This window comes from Leptonotus elevatus, chromosome 2 (assembly GCF_054856555.1).
Source record: "Leptonotus elevatus isolate MCC_2025b chromosome 2, RoL_Lele_1.0, whole genome shotgun sequence".
Lineage (NCBI taxonomy): Eukaryota > Metazoa > Chordata > Actinopteri > Syngnathiformes > Syngnathidae > Leptonotus > Leptonotus elevatus.
The window spans coordinates 13,462,572-13,480,536 of NC_141240.1; the positions used below are offsets into that span (position 1 = coordinate 13,462,572).

General features: G+C 38.5%; 1 protein-coding gene across 2 annotated transcripts in view; it reads left to right on the forward strand.

The window, feature by feature from the left end:
- Positions 1 to 17,965, forward strand: part of LOC147178498 (plexin-A1-like) — a 221,003-nt gene that overhangs the window by 188,076 nt on the left and 14,962 nt on the right. The window contains exons 20-25 of one of the 2 annotated variants that reach the window (XM_086067345.1): positions 6,911 to 7,145; positions 8,757 to 8,905; positions 14,198 to 14,295; positions 14,810 to 14,968; positions 15,336 to 15,402; positions 17,767 to 17,913. In XM_086067345.1, coding sequence (XP_085923471.1) covers positions 6,911 to 7,145; positions 8,757 to 8,905; positions 14,198 to 14,295; positions 14,810 to 14,968; positions 15,336 to 15,402; positions 17,767 to 17,913 — 855 coding nt within the window. The remainder of the gene's footprint in view (positions 1 to 6,910; positions 7,146 to 8,756; positions 8,906 to 14,197; positions 14,296 to 14,809; positions 14,969 to 15,335; positions 15,403 to 17,766; positions 17,914 to 17,965) is intronic. The other variant, XM_086067346.1, reaches the window with a different exon arrangement.

A 17,965-nucleotide genomic window follows, 5' to 3' on the forward strand; every position in this document is an offset into this window, starting at 1 on the left:
AAAATCTCGACACCACACTATAAATGTGATCCTTTGTGTCCTCTATTACTTCATCACTGTTCCTCTCTGTAACACCTGCTGGGCTAAGGTATGTTCAGACTGACCTCGTTCATGTTTATGCATTTAAAAATATTCCCATTTGACAAACTCAGCATATAATGTCACTCTAACCTTGCTGTTGAATTATGGGAATAAGCCCTTGTGGCTTTCCACAACAATTTCCTCTGACAGATCCAGGTTACGCTTCACTGAGCTTGCACACCAAGGTGGCTGTTAAATATGTAATGCTTAATTAACATGTTTAACTTCACAGGTTCTTCCCTTGCCTGTTGCTGAGCATCAGGTAAGCCTTGTTTTTACACAGGCAAAATATTTTTTAAGTTGGTCCAGAAAGAAGAAAAGTGTCACAGTACACTTAAAATGTTGAGTTGAATGCGGCTGAAGGGTGTGACATGTCCCAATGAAGGAACCTTCACAAGTTTGCAGATAATAATAAAATAAAATAAAAAACATTCCTTCCTTTTCAGTGCACATCAACACTGTCCACACATCGTACACACATCAGCAGTTTTTTGCTGCAGGTGCTGCTTGTTGTTAAGTCCCGCGGTGCACTTTGTTATTCCAACATTTTTTATTAGTTTTAGTCTGTGTTAAACAGTATGGTAGAGGGAATAAAATGAACATAACCTTCAAGATTTTTTTTCTTTTCAAATTTTGCAGACACAGCTTTGCTTTTGTACCCAGACAGGCATATTTATCCTGTTTACAGACTCCAGCTAAGCAGTCCTTCTGCTGGCTTGCTCCACACTACCAATAGTACAAAGTAGCATGACCTAGATTATAATTTGTGCTAATAGTACAAATTTGTGTAAATTACAGTCTTTCTATTCCATCCCATTCAACCTCGGATTTGCTCTTCAGTTTAAAAAAAAAGAAGGAAATTGTCGCCATGTCGAAACATTGTTTCTGTATAACTTCTTCAGATTGCCAATTTGTTCTCTTAGCATCCCCAAAGGTTGGCCTTTCTTCGAAAGTTTGTTCTTGAAAAAAAAATGTTTGAAAAATAACCTCGAAATACATGAAAAGAATCTCACCAGACCCTGTGTCCTATCCTACTGCAAATGTAAACTGGTGCTGTGGGTAATTGTTGTTGATAATGATTGACAGATTGTATACTGGTAAATACCCAAGATTGGGTGATTATGGATGTCCCGGTCACACTTTTTTGGACCCGAGTCCGAATCACCTCTCTTTGAGATCAGCCAATTCCGAGTCCCAATCCGATACTTCGGCATTTTATTATACAGAATACAATTTTTTTTTAACTATCCCAACACCTTTTATATGGTAAAGGGAGCAGTGGTTAAACTAAGTAAAACAGTTAAACCCCCTTTAGAGCTTTATTTTTGAGAACCTACTGTAGCCGTTTTAAAGCATGCTACTTAACACAAATTAATGGGCTAACATAATGTTGTTTTACTTTAGAAAGAAAAAATACAGTATATATGTGCGTGAAACAAGCCAACTACACAACAAACAAAAGGCTGCATTTATAGAGTAAACAAGCAAAATGTATTTAATCTTACCATATCCTGACTCTGGGTCTGGACTCGCACCAGGCTAGACTGCCGGCCCGGGTGGGATTTGGCGACCCCGCTAAGGACGTCCGACCCTACGGATTCGCGCTAGGCTAGGCACCGGGCTCCCTTCGAAGGGCGATCAGAGTCGGGTGCCGCAGCTAGAGCCGCGGAGATGGCACGGAGCACATCCAGAGTCGCCAGCACTTAATAGCGGCGGGGCTGCCCGGCTAGCAGCGGGGCTTCCTGTCAGTGAAGTGCAGCGCAGCGGCGGAGAAGCGTCCAACGCATCTACTGTATATCCTTTCCGCCACATTAAAGATGATAATAGATTATTATCATCTACTTCCTTGTTTAGCCCCGCCGCTCAATGACATTATGCCAATAGTGTCACTGTAGCAAAGTGACGCCATGCCGGACGCTAAGCTGTGTGGAAAAATTAAGTCTCACTGTTGCACCGCGCAACTCCAGATCTAATAAAAAGTTGTACAAATAACCTCATAGGCTATATTTATCCAAATCCTGATCGGGAGACAACGTCCTATTCCGATCGAGTCAGCTACCACGTGATTGGGCCCAATTTCCGATCACGTGATCGGATCGGGACATTCCTATGGGTGATGGAATTGACCAAATAGGCTTCTGTCACTATTGATTGATGTGTAGTTCAGCCAATGACTCCATGAACAGTGGAGATGCAGAAGTTGTAAACCTCAGTAATGGTAAAGAACAGGGTTGTCAAACATACAGCCCATGGGCCAGAACTTGCTCGTTAGGAGGTCCAATCTGGCCCATGAGGACAGAACACAATCGGCAGTGTTTTCACTAAAATTAACTGTTGTTGATAAATTTGCCCATTGGATAGACAACCAGTTAGATGACATTCTGAAATGTGGTTGTTACTCAGACTCATGTTGTTATTTATTCATTATTAATATAATGATTCATTATTATTACTATTATTATTATTAGTTATTAGGCTACAAATTGCCTAGCCCACTTGAGATCAAATTTGAGTGGCCCCTGAATTAAAATGAGTGACACCAATGGTATAGTTTTAAAATTCAAAGACAGCAGGAAGCCTAAAGAGAAAGTCATAGCAAAACATAATATGAGAGAAATATTTGTAGAAAATAAATCCATAACAAGTCCTAACAAGATGACATGACGTGACAGAGGAATCACAGCAAAGTCCTTTTCACACATTACTGTAAGTCTGAACAGTTTTTTGACACAAGTTCTGCGACAAAAACCAATGCAACATTTTTTTCCCCAAGCATCCACGGTGCGAATGATGTCAATGTCACTTTCATCACGTTAGTATCAGAAAGCCAACACAAACAAGCTTAGTAAGTGCAGCCCACAGCGAGCGTTGAGCGGTACTTGTTTCAAACTGTCACCAGACTGCAGACGTACATCTCTGATTCGCTCTGACTGTAGCAGACTTTTAAAATCACCACATCTTGCAGTGGAGAAGGTCAACCTCAGGCAGACGACACAGCTCCCGCTCTGAATACATTTGGATGTATTTCTGAATATGTGTGCCAGTACACCCACTCACTACCCCCCCCCCCCCCCTTATGCCCCTTTTTAAACTTATAGCCAATGTCCTCTCACAATGGCCTCGCTATATCTTTTTGACATTTGTTCCCTGCCAGCGACAGCCAATATGCCTCCAAATCCAATGACAGCACATCCATTTAATTCAGCATGATAGCTCTCAACGGCATCAAGCAGCCAGCTCCAAGGTTGGAACAACTTATTAAAAACCCTTACATGCAACACTCTTGCACTAAACCACAAAATGTCATGCTGGAATTTAAAAAGAATGATGCAATGTGTTGTGGTTTTGGTGTAGTTTGACCATCTTTTTCACAATACCCAAACAAACAAAAAATCTATCTATCTATCCATATATATATATATATATATATATATATATATATATATACACCCATGAGTACTTATGTATATTTGTGTTTGCGTGTGATTCTGTGGAGAGGGACGCAGCTGTTGCACAAAGATGTTCCCCATGTAGAATGACCTACATACAGGGGACCCCAATGGGTGTCCAGACATTACACAGCTTGTGTGGGTGTAAAGTAAGGACCCTACAATGTGTATGTGTCAGCCAGCCTTTGCGTGTCCCTTCTGACGCTCAGCTGCGCGTTGGCAGCTGCGCGCCTCCCTCGAGTTTTTTCGAAGAAACTCGTTTGTTGTTTTGGCCTACAGCTTTTTCGTTCCTCCATCACTCCTTCAGTCTGTCACAAGAGTAAAAATAGACACTCACTTTGTGAAAATGTGTCACCAACTTTTTTGAGATGCCTGTGCTCACACGGCACTCGTATCATCGGAAGATGTACAGTATTGTCAACCACTTTTAACAGTAAAACAACAAAAACTTTTAACTTTACTTTGATAAAGGACGACTGCTTTACTTTGTGAGAGGATGCTTACTTCCCTTTCTTCAACTTCTTTTTGTGAATTCTTTTTCCACACTTTTTTTGTCTTAACACCTCTTATTGAGGGTGCTTCTTTATTTATTACTGTCTGTAACAAGATCCTGCATTGCCGACATTCAGTTCATGACCATGGTGGGTGCGATGTGTAAATTATTTTATTAGGTAGTCATTATTTGTTGTTATCATTGTATTTTTATCTGTTGTTCTTATCTAAGATCTCATATGTGTTCTTTTCGTGGAAGAAAAACATGGAACCCTTAAATGCTTCCAAGGGTTCCAAGGGCTGACAATAGGTGGGGGGCTGTTGCCCAAGAATATTTTGGGGAACAGGCCTCTCTGCAGCAATCAGTACTTATTTTTGTCTGCAGCAGAAATTAAACCTTGACACACTCTGAGTGGCCTCTTCATTAATAATTAAAAAAAAAATAGGAAAATATTGAATTTTTGAAGTTTTTATTTTTAAACCAAAATATTCTTCAAAAAATGTTGATAAACAATCAGTACAGTTTTGTAGGTAAAACGAGGGCTAAATGGAGGGGGAAATCCCAGAAAAAAAATATGAGGGGAAAAAAATTGGACCAACAAAATCAGAGAGTATGCAAATCTGTGGGTACAGAACAGCGAGTCGGCAGCAGTTGACTGTAGTTTTAAGTTGTAATATCACCATTCACCTCTAGAAGGCAAACATAGTTGCACTTAGGTCTTATACTGCCCGAGTAGGCCTTTTTTTTTTTTTCGTATTTTACATATTTAAGAAAAACAGAGTACATAGTAACATTTTGTGAGTGAGTTAATTTTTTAGCAAAAATGCGCTAAATGAAAGTTTGCTGGTTTGTTGAACTTTTTTTGTTGTTGATTTTTTTACTGTCTTTGAATTGTAATTTTTATGCGAGAGCACTGGGGGAAAAGCTACTACTGCCATCCATTTTTTTTTATTTCATTTAATTTGATTTGATTTAGTGTCTACTGCTTTCAATTACTCAGTCCACTCACTTGGTTATCTACTTTAGATGTGGTGTTGCAGTCATTACTAAGTCCACTTAAAGTATCTCAAATTCTGATTAAAGCTATGCTCATGTTTGTTTGTTTGTTTTAATGCAACTATCAGCATCCATTTGCACTTGCACTTAAGTGAAAAATGTCTTTGACCAGTGAATAACTGCTGTTAACAAAGCCTGTTAGGTGCAACCAGTCTTGATTATAGCTAAAGGCACTTTAGTTTGATCATCACTTGACATCTGTCAAATATATAACATTTATTTTTGGCATAAAAACTGTTCACAACAAAACCAGAAATCCGTGAAACCTGCGTCAGATGTGAATTTTCAGCACTGTCAATATGAGCGGCTAAGTAAGCTGAAACGTGTCATTGTAATGCGGGTGTCCTGCTTATTGTCTTCTCAACAAACTGATAACTGCGTATTCATGTACTGTAACTGTTGCAATTGTCTCGCTTCCGCTAATTTGAGTTGTACACACATACATTACATACGTAGATATTGATGTTATACTTTCAGCTTTGATTTTTTTCTCTTCTAATTAGACATGAAAGTTCACTTACGAGAACTTCAAAGTGTATAATCATTATTCATTTGAGTCGTGTATCAACCCCCCTAGTGGATTGCTTGATTTGATGGATTCCCGCGCTCTGTGTTTCTTTATTTACTGAGATAAATGCAAATGTACTAACGAAGCACACACACACACACACACACACACACACAAAAAACATGTTTCACTTTTCCTAATTGCCATGGCTGCTTGGGGAGATATTTAAAAGTAGCTAATTACTCTGTTTGATTACTTTTATTGCGGGTGAATATGCTTTATGCGGCATATGTTTTTTTTTTTTTTTTTTTACATTGTCGCTCTTGAATAACTCAATGGCAATCTTTACTTAACATCTTAATTTTTTGCTGACCCCATAGTTAAGTTTAATTTAACATTATCCATTGGAATACATGCCTGAAGTAGTTATTTTATTATTTTATTTGATAGGGACAGATACAGATTTTTTTTTTAGCCATTTTAACAAAAAAATCAATAGCAAATTTTATGAATAGTTTTTTCAACATTGATGTTTCATGCAAGGTCAGCTGGGATGATCCAGCTGTCCTATGACCTTCAACAATACAAGTCATAGAGAACGGATCGATGGATAGACGCCTCAGCAACAAATAAACTACATTTTCTGAACTTTCTCTTTGGATCTTTACGTGCTCCATATTTGTATGAGCAGTGGTACATTTCGTCATCAACATTGTTCAACCGTTCACGATGGGTTATTTTTAAATCTCTACTTCTCCAGATCAGAGATCATAAACAAATCTGAAAAAGTCATCTTTGAGGTCTTCATCATCCACAGCCTGAAGCATCTCCCCTGCAGGCAAAAAAAAACAAAAATTTCCTGGCAAAAAGAGTTCACAGTAATTAAGGTGATGTAAGGCTCCCCAAGCATGCGCCTGTCAACGATGGGCCTCCATATTGACTACAGAGGAGATAAAAATTTCATGATTCTTGAGGTAGAAATTGGGTCAAACAACTTCTCTTTCATCAGACCACCAAGTTTCGATCTCCTTAGACCACCAACTATTCTCCTCTAACCATCTGCTGCTCTTAGACGAACTAGTGCCTGGCACTGTATTTATTTATTTTCATTTCGATAAAGTCGAATCCCAAGAGAAACAGAAAATACATTCACGGAAAAGCAAATAATTAGCAATATGTTTTTCCCTGATGATCCTATGAGCATTACCCTGAACATAAATTTCTGATATGAAAGATTCCAGCGTTCGCTTGCATAACATGGAACAGTCGCTTAAACTTCTGTGTATATTTCCATCATTAAAAATGCTTCTTGTTTGTTTTCAGATCCGAGCCGGCGGGTTCGAGTACTCCCCAGGTACTCTTCACATCTACTCTGATAGTTTGCTGACGCTGCCTGCCATCATCGGGATCGGAGGTGGCGGCGGGATGCTGTTATTGGTCATCATCGCTGTGTTGATAGCCTATAAGAGGAAGTCGAGAGACGCTGACCGCACCCTGAAACGTCTTCAGCTGCAGATGGACAACTTGGAGTCCAGAGTGGCCCTGGAATGTAAAGAAGGTATTGGCAGCGCGCAATCCAGATTTGCTAATTCCATTCCAACAAATAATGACTTTGTCGCAATTTGCATCACGCCACTTGTTGCGAATCATCACAAGTCTAACACTACTAATAAAAAGTTAAAACAGCAGAATACTTCATGTGAACTAGAGTTATTGATAACATACAATTTACCAATTTGCATGGTCTCATTGTAGTCTTATTCCTTTGAATGTGGGTCTGCTTATTTCGCATAAATTCAGATGTATTTTCTTCTTCTCATATTCTTCTCTCAAAAAAGTGTTTCAAAAAAAGACAAAAACATTTTCATGTCAATGGGAAAACACATTCTGTGCACTTATTCCCACATCCTAAGGAGCCCTTGCTGCCTTCTGTTCTCCCAGCTGTCCTTTAGAAATGTAAAAGTGTGTGTGGGCGGAGAAGCAGATAAGAGGCGGACTTGGAGGGGGCCATGTAGTTCAATCATCGGCTCGCCATTATTAGAGGCAGACATCACAACATTGACCATGTAAATGTAGCATATGAGCAGACATGAATAAATAGTTACACATTAAAAATGACAAAGGCAGACCATTAATTACCATATTAAAGCGTTGTAAAAGGTAATGCAGATGGCTGTTTAAATTCTTGAGTCATCCAGCAGATGCAGCAAAGTACTGTAGATACGACACACAAAATGACTACACAAACATAACTTTGTGTGAAAATTTATACAATACATTTGATCAAGTTAATAACTAATTACATTTAACATGTATGAAATTTACAATGCCTATCATCCACTGCAGCGTCACACAATGTAATAATTTCCTTAAAATGAAATAAAATGTGCACTTAACTCGATCAAAAATGTAATAAAACCCAAATAATGTAAGAATATCACCAATAATGGAATAAATAAATAAATCCCTTCCAGGAAATTATGACATTATAAAGTGCCTCGTGCCCCGTTAGTATAACAACACTAAAACTCTGATGTAGCAGTGAACTTAAAATGTTAATGATTGTTTAACAATAAAACATGAACATAACATTATTAAATATAAAATAACAGGTACAGTAAATTTAATTGCACCACTTAACACTCCCAGAATTCAGAGCAGTTCTAATCAAGTGGGCGGAGCTTACTTTGATTAACTCTCTGCAGAGTTGATTTAACACTACATAAAGTAAACTCTGTCCAATAACTCAAACAAAGACTTCCATTTAAATCAGATGGTGTTAAAAATACATTTTAGGAGTTAAAATCAACCTTCAAACATTTAAAACCAACATTTTAACACTATATTTTTTTGCTGTGAATTTATATGATTCTCAAAACACAAAACTAATTAAAATTAAGACCTTTGGACTGAAAACGAACATATATACTACATGATATGTCAAGTTACATAATCAGTTTTGAGATTAAAAAAAAAAAAAAAGACCCAACTGAGAATATAATAAATCCACAATTATCAGTAAAAATTTTATCACAATATCAGTCAGGATTTGTTATTGCATTATTAGTGAAAATAAAACATTATTGGGATACATTATAGGGTGCTACATTTGCTGCAACAGTAGTCAATGTTTTGCTTTTTTTTGCATGTTTTTTGTTTTTTCCTGAAGCTTTCGCCGAACTTCAGACAGATATTCATGAGCTAACACAAGAACTGGACGGTGCTGGAATTCCCTTCTTGGACTATCGGACGTACGCCATGAGAGTGTTGTTCCCAGGCATTGAGGACCACCCAGTGCTCAAGGAGATGGAGGTACGGGTCAGTACACCACCATCTCATCTTCAAATTAAACCATACTAACATGGGATGGAAACAGCGTATGGGCTGCTGCACTGATTAACAAACATTAATTTGCATCATTTATCAATATGCTCGCTACATGCATGTAGGAGTATACTTTTTTCTTTTTCTTTTTATGAAAGCGATGTACATAGTAGCCATTATCCAATAATACTAGATACGAGAGACTGTTAAATCTGAGGTTAGAGGCAAGATGTAAGTTGCACTTTGTTCATCTTAATTACATATCCTGTACTTCATCCTAATGTATTCAGTTTCCTCTGTGAATGCAAATGAGTAGTCTCATCATTAGTGGGATCTCAGGGGACAGGCACACACCATATTCTCGTCTTAGTTCAGGGACGAAGGGTTGCCCGCGTCTGACAGAAAAGAAACATCAATAAACCTGCTGAAAAGAGAGTATACATTTATACAGGGAGAGGAATAAGGTCAAATCTGGGATGGTTGTGCTTTATAAATCACATTTTAGTCAATTAAGCCGTTACGTGCAACTGTCTTACTAGTTCACTGAACATGGAACGGTGCATCCTGATACATTGTGGGTAGACACTCGAGTTTGTAATCAGCGGCATGAAGATTTAGAATGTGTGTGTTGCGTCATCAGCACTGCCACAACATATTGCAATTTTCCAATCAACTGAGTGAAACAGGTTTGTTTGCTGACTGCAGTGACAACAACTAACAATTTGCAACAGCTTTGACAATGGTATGCAAGTAGGCTTAATGCGACCTCGGGTTGAGGACTGACAAGCATGTTGACGGACTTAATGACTCTGACGGATTTCAATTGATTTCTTAATGTATTTATGTCTAACATGTAAAGCATTAAGCCTCGTGGTGGATTTAACTTTTTTAAAGCTGCTGTCCACTGGAAAAATCTTGTAGAACTCTATTTTACCTCATGCATTCATTGAGTTGACTTCATCACCTTACCATGGCATGACTCATTTTCCTCTCTTATTGAATTATCAGCAGATGTGGGCTTCTTAATAATTGAATAAAATATCAATATTGAGTGAAAATGCCTCGTAAAAAAATTGCATTGTTTTTGCTTTTGAGAAGAGAGGCTAGGAAATAATTTAATTGCTCACAAAGCAACTTTATCATAACACAGCATCTATCCATTATCTGACTATAATAAGGACAAACCACTGTCGAAATTGTGGTCAAATAGTGTATGTTTATTTGACCATTGTAAAAAAATAGTTTTAAGAGAATTGTAGCCTTTAAAGAGTTTGGCAAATTGATTTGCTGTTTAAAAAATGCAGTCTGGTTGTTAAATTGAACGGTGGTTAGTTAATTGTACTTTATAGTGTTCCACTCCAGTGCTGTAGGTGGCCATTTATTGGGTATCGATAGGTAAAAAAAGAGGCCTGCAGCAAATTAAACTTGTAATCTTTAACAAATTGGGTGTGTTGATGTGTCTTAATACCCAAAGCACATCCTGTTTTTTGTTTGTTTGTGTTTCCAAATTAAAAACAGACAACAATTATATACAAACAAATAAAATTGACTTGACTTGTGAGACTACAGAAGTAGAACAAAGTTTCCGGATTTTTTTTTTGACTGTAACATTGTGCTTATCTGTTGTTTTTATTTCCTCCAAAATGTGTATAAAACCACCCCGCTTGTACCAATATCAGCCCAAATAACAACTGTCGACACACGTGAGGATACTTTTAAGTAATGTCAAATATGAGCGATGGTTGAGGTGAGGGCTGTTAGAAGTGAAGGCTACAATTATGGAATTGATAAGAAATATGGCCAAACGTTTTGCGCAAGCAGAACCTGGAATGGTGTGGAGTGAACAACTGTCAGCACTTTTAGTACACAGCTTGACAGGTGCTAAATCCCTCGATCCTAACGTGAAAGTAGACGTGTACCTATTAAGCTGAGGTATAAAGGAACGCTACGTGCTTTACAGTTAGAGTTCCTTTCCTCTGTATTTCCCAATAGGTTACGTGTGTAATCCAGTGGAAAGTAATGCCCTCATCTTTATTGCTCTGTGTGACGTACCTCTCCCCAAAGACACACCAGCCACGCCACTTGTAGACGTGCATTACATGCACACAAACAGGCTTGCAGATAAACACCAAACCTTTTCTCACTCAAGGCTTTTTTTTTCTTTCTTGCTAAGCCACACATCACATCGCAGTCAATACTTACAATACTTACCTTCGAGGGTCAGGAATCTCATTTAGCGATCTAGAGACAGACCTCGACACTTCATTATAGCACATCGCAGGAGAGAATGCGGTGCCAATAGAGGTGGAAACGGTGTGTACACGTGCGTGAAAGAGGAAAAACACAAAAAAACGAGTGAGAAATTAAAACAGTCGATGACCAAAGGGACCAGCAGTGAGGGAGGCGGAGCCAGTGGCTGACAGACAGGCGTCTTTGGAGTGTTTAGTGTGTTGTGCATGAGCGGTGACAGGTGCAGGCCAGTGGGACGAGGAAGCGTGTCACCATCTCTGACACAAACACGTACAATCCCGTCACGCCTCGATGCCTTTTCACTCCTTTCCCTGTCTTTTTGCTTTCCTTCACCAGAAGCTGTTGTGGCTGTTGATGCATTCAACATTTTTCAAAGTAGTGTCACCATTTCAGCAAAGGAGAAGATTGTTCATTCCTCGTTTATATATTGTAGTGAATTATAGTTCTCTTTTGGCTTAACCCTACTTTATTTAGGGGTCTCCACAGTAAATTGTCCTCTTCTATCTCTTCCTGTCTTCTGCATCTTCTGCTGTAACTCCAGCTATCTGCAAGTCTTCCCTCACCACATTCATGAATCTCTTCTTTGGCATTCATTTTGCCTCCTACCTGGCAGCTCTATTTCCAGCATTCGCCATTATATCCAGTTTTTTTTCCTCCGTAGAAACATGTTCCGCCACTGTCCAAACCATCTCAGCTTTGTCTCCAAAACGTCCGGTCTGTGCTGACCCTCTGATGAGCTCATTCTCGACCATGTCCAGTCTCATCACAAGAAAAATCTCAGCCTCCTCACCTCCACCATTTCTAGCGGTTTTCTATCTTTTGCCCATTGCTTCTATCTCCAGACCATACAACATAGCTGGTCTCACTACCTTCCTATAAACCTTCACTTTTGTTGGTGCTCGTCTGTCTCAGATCATCCTTGACACTCTTCCACCTGCTCCATCCTCCATGTTTTTACCTTTTTTGCCTATCCCCACACTCCAATTTGTGACCCACTTTGGCTCAAGAGTGTGGATGTCGCAAGGGTTAGTCTTGAGTTATGAACAAAAACATGGTTGTTGTTTTTTTATTTTGAGATTTTGAAAATTCCCTATTTAAGGTCTCTATTTTCATTTCCCAGCAGCCCAAGAGTTAAAATTGTCGTGAAATTATGTTCAAATAAGTAATTAGTAGACGATGTGCATCTTGACTTGGCAGCCGGAAAGAAAAAGAAAGGTTGGAATGCGAAGAACAACATGGAGAAGGACCGATACCAATAAAAGTCGGGAAAAAAAACACCACGTCAACCTGCGGCATGAAATCGAACTGAAGACACACAGCCGTATTTTGAGCTCAAGCCATTGACTAAATTAATTAATAGTCAAATTAATTAAAACGTTTATGATATCCATGATAAAATATCAATAAATGTTCTTGTTACAGGCCACACCACATAGCAAATAACCCTTTTTATTGACAAACATTTTTAAAATAAATGTTCCCATTTGACCTCTTAAAAAAACGCGTGCACACAGTAGTAGTAGTGCTGACGAATCAAAAGATTAATTGTAGGCTTCATGGTGTATTCAAAATTGAGGCTGAATCACCATTTTTGGCAGATTTCAACATCTCGGATGATGTCCTTACCTGCTATTGGATTTAACTTGCCAGTGGACTTTCAACAGTTCCTGAAGGTTTTGGGCCAATACTGTTTTCCTAAGGTACTGGTTGCTATGGACATTTGAAAAAAATGTGCCACAACTTTAAACGTGTTTTTCTCAAAATGAGGGATTTCAACCTGGCAAAATTGAAATTGCTTTAACTTTGTCAATCTTTAGGTACTTCCATGTGTTATATATTATTTTAAAGGGAATTAAGTGTAGAATTAGATGACACGAATAATCTCAATTTGCGTTTTTTCTTTTTTTTTCCTATTAGGTCAACTAGCCAGAGCCGGTCACATTTGCGTTAAATGGATGAGTGGTATTGTTGCCTTGTTATGTTCTTGGCAGCCTGTGAGTGCATTTCGATGTGTTTTGAATTATTTGTGTGGAGAGAGAGAGATCTGTTGTACCATGGCAAGTGGTTACAATTGTACAGATATATATATAGAGCTACGTTTCTACATGCAAGCCAGAAAAGACGGGGCTAATCAGGACACCCTAAAGTGTTTCCCAGTCAAATTTACATTTACAAAATCTCAAAGCATACCACAAAAAAAAGCTATATATACTGAAATAATGATGGTCTCAGCTCAATTTCCTCACACAGTTTCTTAAATCTGAACATGTTTAGTTGAACTCAAAGCCATTCTGTTGCATGAATGCCGACAGGTGGATGCACAGGTTAATCACACCTTCTGACATCTAGTGGAAGAGAACGTCATTGTCCTGCCTGCCTTTATTGATGACATAGATAGATGGACAAAGAGACTAAATAGATGGTGCACATTTTCAGACCAAATGACTGAAATTGGATAGCAAAGTGGTTGCAAATCACTGCCCTTTCGAGTAGAAAATTCAGGTTATGTTGAAGTTGCATTGTTCGAGAGCATTTAACAGGATCCGGCAAGTAAAATGGCATTTCTCTAGTCTTATTTGAGATTCACTGTCAAAGCGTGTCCAGGTTTCTCGACACTAGTGACAACCATTCTTTTCTTAACGATTTTCTAACGGGAACCATCCACCCTGCGATGCCAGAAAGGCAATTATGTGAAATTGTCTGCTAAAATCATTTCTCCGGTGCACAAAAAAATCCAGCAGCACAGCAAGAGATTTACCATTGTTCTGTGCTTGAAAAAAATATGTCTTCAAAAATGGTTCCCCTGCGTTCGATGTTTACTGTTGTTCTTTTTTTAATTGTCTTTTTTTTTTCTTTTCTTTTTTTTTAATTGTCTTTTTTTTTATGTGTTTGTCCATATACCATTTATTGATTTTGACACACCTCAAGCATTTAGGTTTAATTAGAGGATGACTTAACAGGCAAGATTTTGTTGTATTTTTTTTTGTCTGTTGATGTTGAAAATCTTTTCTCTCGGTGTGTTCCTTTTTCCTTCAGGTCCAGGCAAATGTTGAAAAGGCTTTGACATTGTTTGGCCAGCTGCTCACAAAGAAGCACTTCCTGTTGACATTTATAAGAACGCTGGAAGCACAGAGGTCAGTTTACTTGGTTTTCCTTTTTTTATTGGTTTAATTGAGTAGAGGAGTACTCTGGCGCATTGAGGAAGACTGTTAAGGATGTTGTCAATTTACGATTTAATAGAATAAATGAAATGTCACTGTTTTGACACATCAACACCAGTTTAATGTCACATTTGTGGCTGCACTTTTGTTACGTTTCGGAGCCTTATTGATTGCTTTGTTATGATTTATTTTCTCTTGTCTGAAATATTATTCTCTCAGATTTGTTTTCAATTGTGTTTGTACTACTTCAAAATGTGAGTTGTTGTCAACATAATTAGGTCAGTATTGCAGTCATGGTCTGCTTTTAAGAACAGGTAAAACAAAAATCAAGTGGAGGATTAAAAAAAATGTGAAAGGCTGCACTGGATATAAACTCCTATTTGAATAATTGTGAATCGAATAGTTAAAACAGTGACTGTCATGACAGGCAAAGCCATTTTAAAAATATTTTTATATGGCATTATCAACACTCAAAATGCATTTCCAGGTCATTTTCAATGCGGGACCGAGGGAATGTGGCGTCCTTGATAATGACGGCCCTGCAAGGGGAAATGGAGTACGCCACGGGAGTCCTGAAGCAGCTTTTGTCTGACCTGATTGACAGAAACCTAGAGAGTAAAAACCATCCCAAGTTGCTTCTCCGAAGGTGAGGAAGACAAACTAAAAACTTCTCCAAAGCTCCATAAACTGATAGGTGGTGAGAATGGAAGATTGTGAGAAAAAAGGCAAAAATGAGAATGTATATACTCTAAGTAAGGTTCTGCCATGCAAAAGGCGTATTTCCTGATTTTCTAAAATTCTTATTCCCTCCTCTAAATGCCCTACCAATAATAACAGATATCAAAACACTGATAAATTATCATAATTATTTTTCCACGTGACGAACTTGATTTCGTCCTTTCGCAGCCCTCCAAAAATAAGAAACTAATGTACATATGTGCTTATTGTTTCTTGCTTGTGGCAACTAGGGTATTTGTTTATTTGTATAATGTTTTTCCCTTTTTTTGTGCTAGAACGGAGTCTGTTGCAGAGAAAATGCTGACCAACTGGTTTACATTCCTTTTGTATAAGTTCCTCAAGGTAAGGCCAACAACGTTAATCTTTTTGGCAGTATTACAGATTGAAACTGTTGTTCTTTGAGTTTATTTTCACTCTCATTGTTGAAAGGCCACCATCTGTTGCCAACCAAATTAAGTCCTTAAAACATTCTTAAATTTCTGTTATTTTGTGCAGCGTCAAATGTGTCTTGATGTTCCTACCAAGCCAATCAGTAATATGCTCACTAAGGTTATTAGTCTCTACTTTAGTTAGAATGAAAGTGGAATGTGTCCTCATGTGCCACCGTAATGCTCATCACAGTATTGCGCAATAGCTCCCATGCTTGCATGGTATGCAAAAACAAGTTTGCCCCTTTTATATGGGGAAACTTTGCATGAAATTGCATCACGTAGAACGAGGTACTTTTGAAATGAACGTAAACTGCATACAAAGTGTAATAAAAATGTATGCATTGCTGCAACTGGTTGTTAGTAACATCAAGGAACTTCTTCCACATGATAGAGCTGCAACCATCATTATAGCTTAAATTGTAAAGGTCAGCGTACAACTTAATGAGGGCAGCATGTGCAGCAGAGGCAAGTCATGTGGCGAGGCATGCAAGTGTGGGAAGGCGGAAGCTGAAGGGACAACATAACAGTTATATGTGCACTTGCTTCTTCTCGTTAGCAGCTGCATTCATAATTGGCCCGGATGCTAACGAGCTTCTGAAAGCACATAACAAGAGGTAGTTAGGGAGTTGAGAGGTGATTGGCCAAAAAGCAAGCAAGGAAGGAAGAGACGCAGGAGTTTAGATGTCGAGCATAGCTGGAGTACAGAAGGAGACGTGACAATTAGGATGTCACAAAGTTGTACTCATAAAATTGTTCCAAAGGTCTTGAAAAGAAGAAGAATTAAGAGTTTTCATTGTCTGCTGCTAGTTCTTTCTTAAATTCTATGGTGTTTCTCGTCTTCTTTATTGACAATACTTGGAACTTTCTTTGGCCCCATGAGGCTTACTTAACAGTTGCACTCAATAAACAAGCACACAACACTTCCGAAATGCCTCAGACTCCACAAAACACTCAATAAAGTTGTGCACACATAAGGGCTGCTTTGTGTGGTGCTAGATTCCAGGAAATAGGTGGCCGGGTCACACAGGCAGGCCAATGAGTTTGGTATGAACCGTTTTCAAGCGTAGAAAAAAATCGAGCAGATAAAGCTAGGCTACAATTGTGTCAAGAAATAGGCATTCCGTGTATTTTTTTTTAGGCTTTGTAACATTAAGCACTCGCCGAAAGGCGGGCACCGTCATTGACAGAAATTGGCAGTTGACAGAAGTGCTCACCTCTGGTTGTAGTTGTGTTTGGTATACACGAGGTAACAGTGCATGGTAAAATTTGTTAAGACTTATTACAGATTGTCTAGCTACCCATGTGGACAGAAGTTCATGAATAATAATATACATGATTTTCAAAAGACAGTGATTATATTGTCCTTTTTAAACAAAACATAGCCTACCCATCCCTTGTAAAGTGAACCAAAACATTGATAGAGACGCAGTTCCATTTGTTTTGTCCTCACGTTTCCTTTAAAGAAGTGCTGAGTTTGATTGACAGCAAAGTGGAGCACTTTTGGTTCTCATTGCACACGCAGATTATATGCGGAAAATGGTAATTGCTCGCAGTTTGTTTAGATGTCACAAGCTTTAAAAAAAATGTTTTAAACGAAATAAAAAACCTCATCAGCCATAACTGCACACTAATAAAATGTAAACAAAATTGTGATGTGCACCTTCACAGAATGGTCACACATTTAGACCCACATTAAAATAACAAATCTCACTGTGACGTTATTCACAGCCATTAGCATTGTCTTATGACCAACGTCATGCTAATAAACCTTCAACAGGCAGCGTGAAATAGAAAGAGGTTTGATGGAACTTGAAGTCTAGGGGTGGTGACCCCATTGAAGTCACGTGATGCATTCAGAAGAAGCTTTTGTATGCATGTCGATACCTTAAAATAATTGCCTAAGTCATTTTTTCAGATTTTCCAGGAAACACAAAATATTGAACCATTTCCATCATGAGGAGATGATTTAAGAAAAAAAAATGACATAGGCAATTATTTTGAGAGTGACGATGTAGAAAATGAAATTCTGAGCTTCTATGAACAGAACCTCCTACGCTTGTGCTAAATGATAGCTGATTTTTGTTAAGCCAACAGTGTAGAAGTCGAAGGCCAAACAACTTATGATTCAATATTAATCATCAATGTACTACTTCACTTGCTGAAGGTTGCATCCCTAAGAAACTGTATGTGGGGTTTTTTCCTGACTATTGCTTTCGCAAGTTGAATTATGCTATATATGAACTACTCTCTTTATCTGTGTCCTCCCCTTGACCAGGAGTGTGCAGGCGAGCCTCTTTTCATGCTTCACTGTGCCATCAAGCAACAGATGGAGAAAGGACCGATAGACGCCATCACAGGAGAGGCTCGTTATTCTCTTAGCGAGGACAAGCTCATCAGGCAACAGATTGACTACAAAACGCTGGTCAGTAAACTTAATGTGCCTGTCTACCTTTGGCTCGAAACACCACCAATGC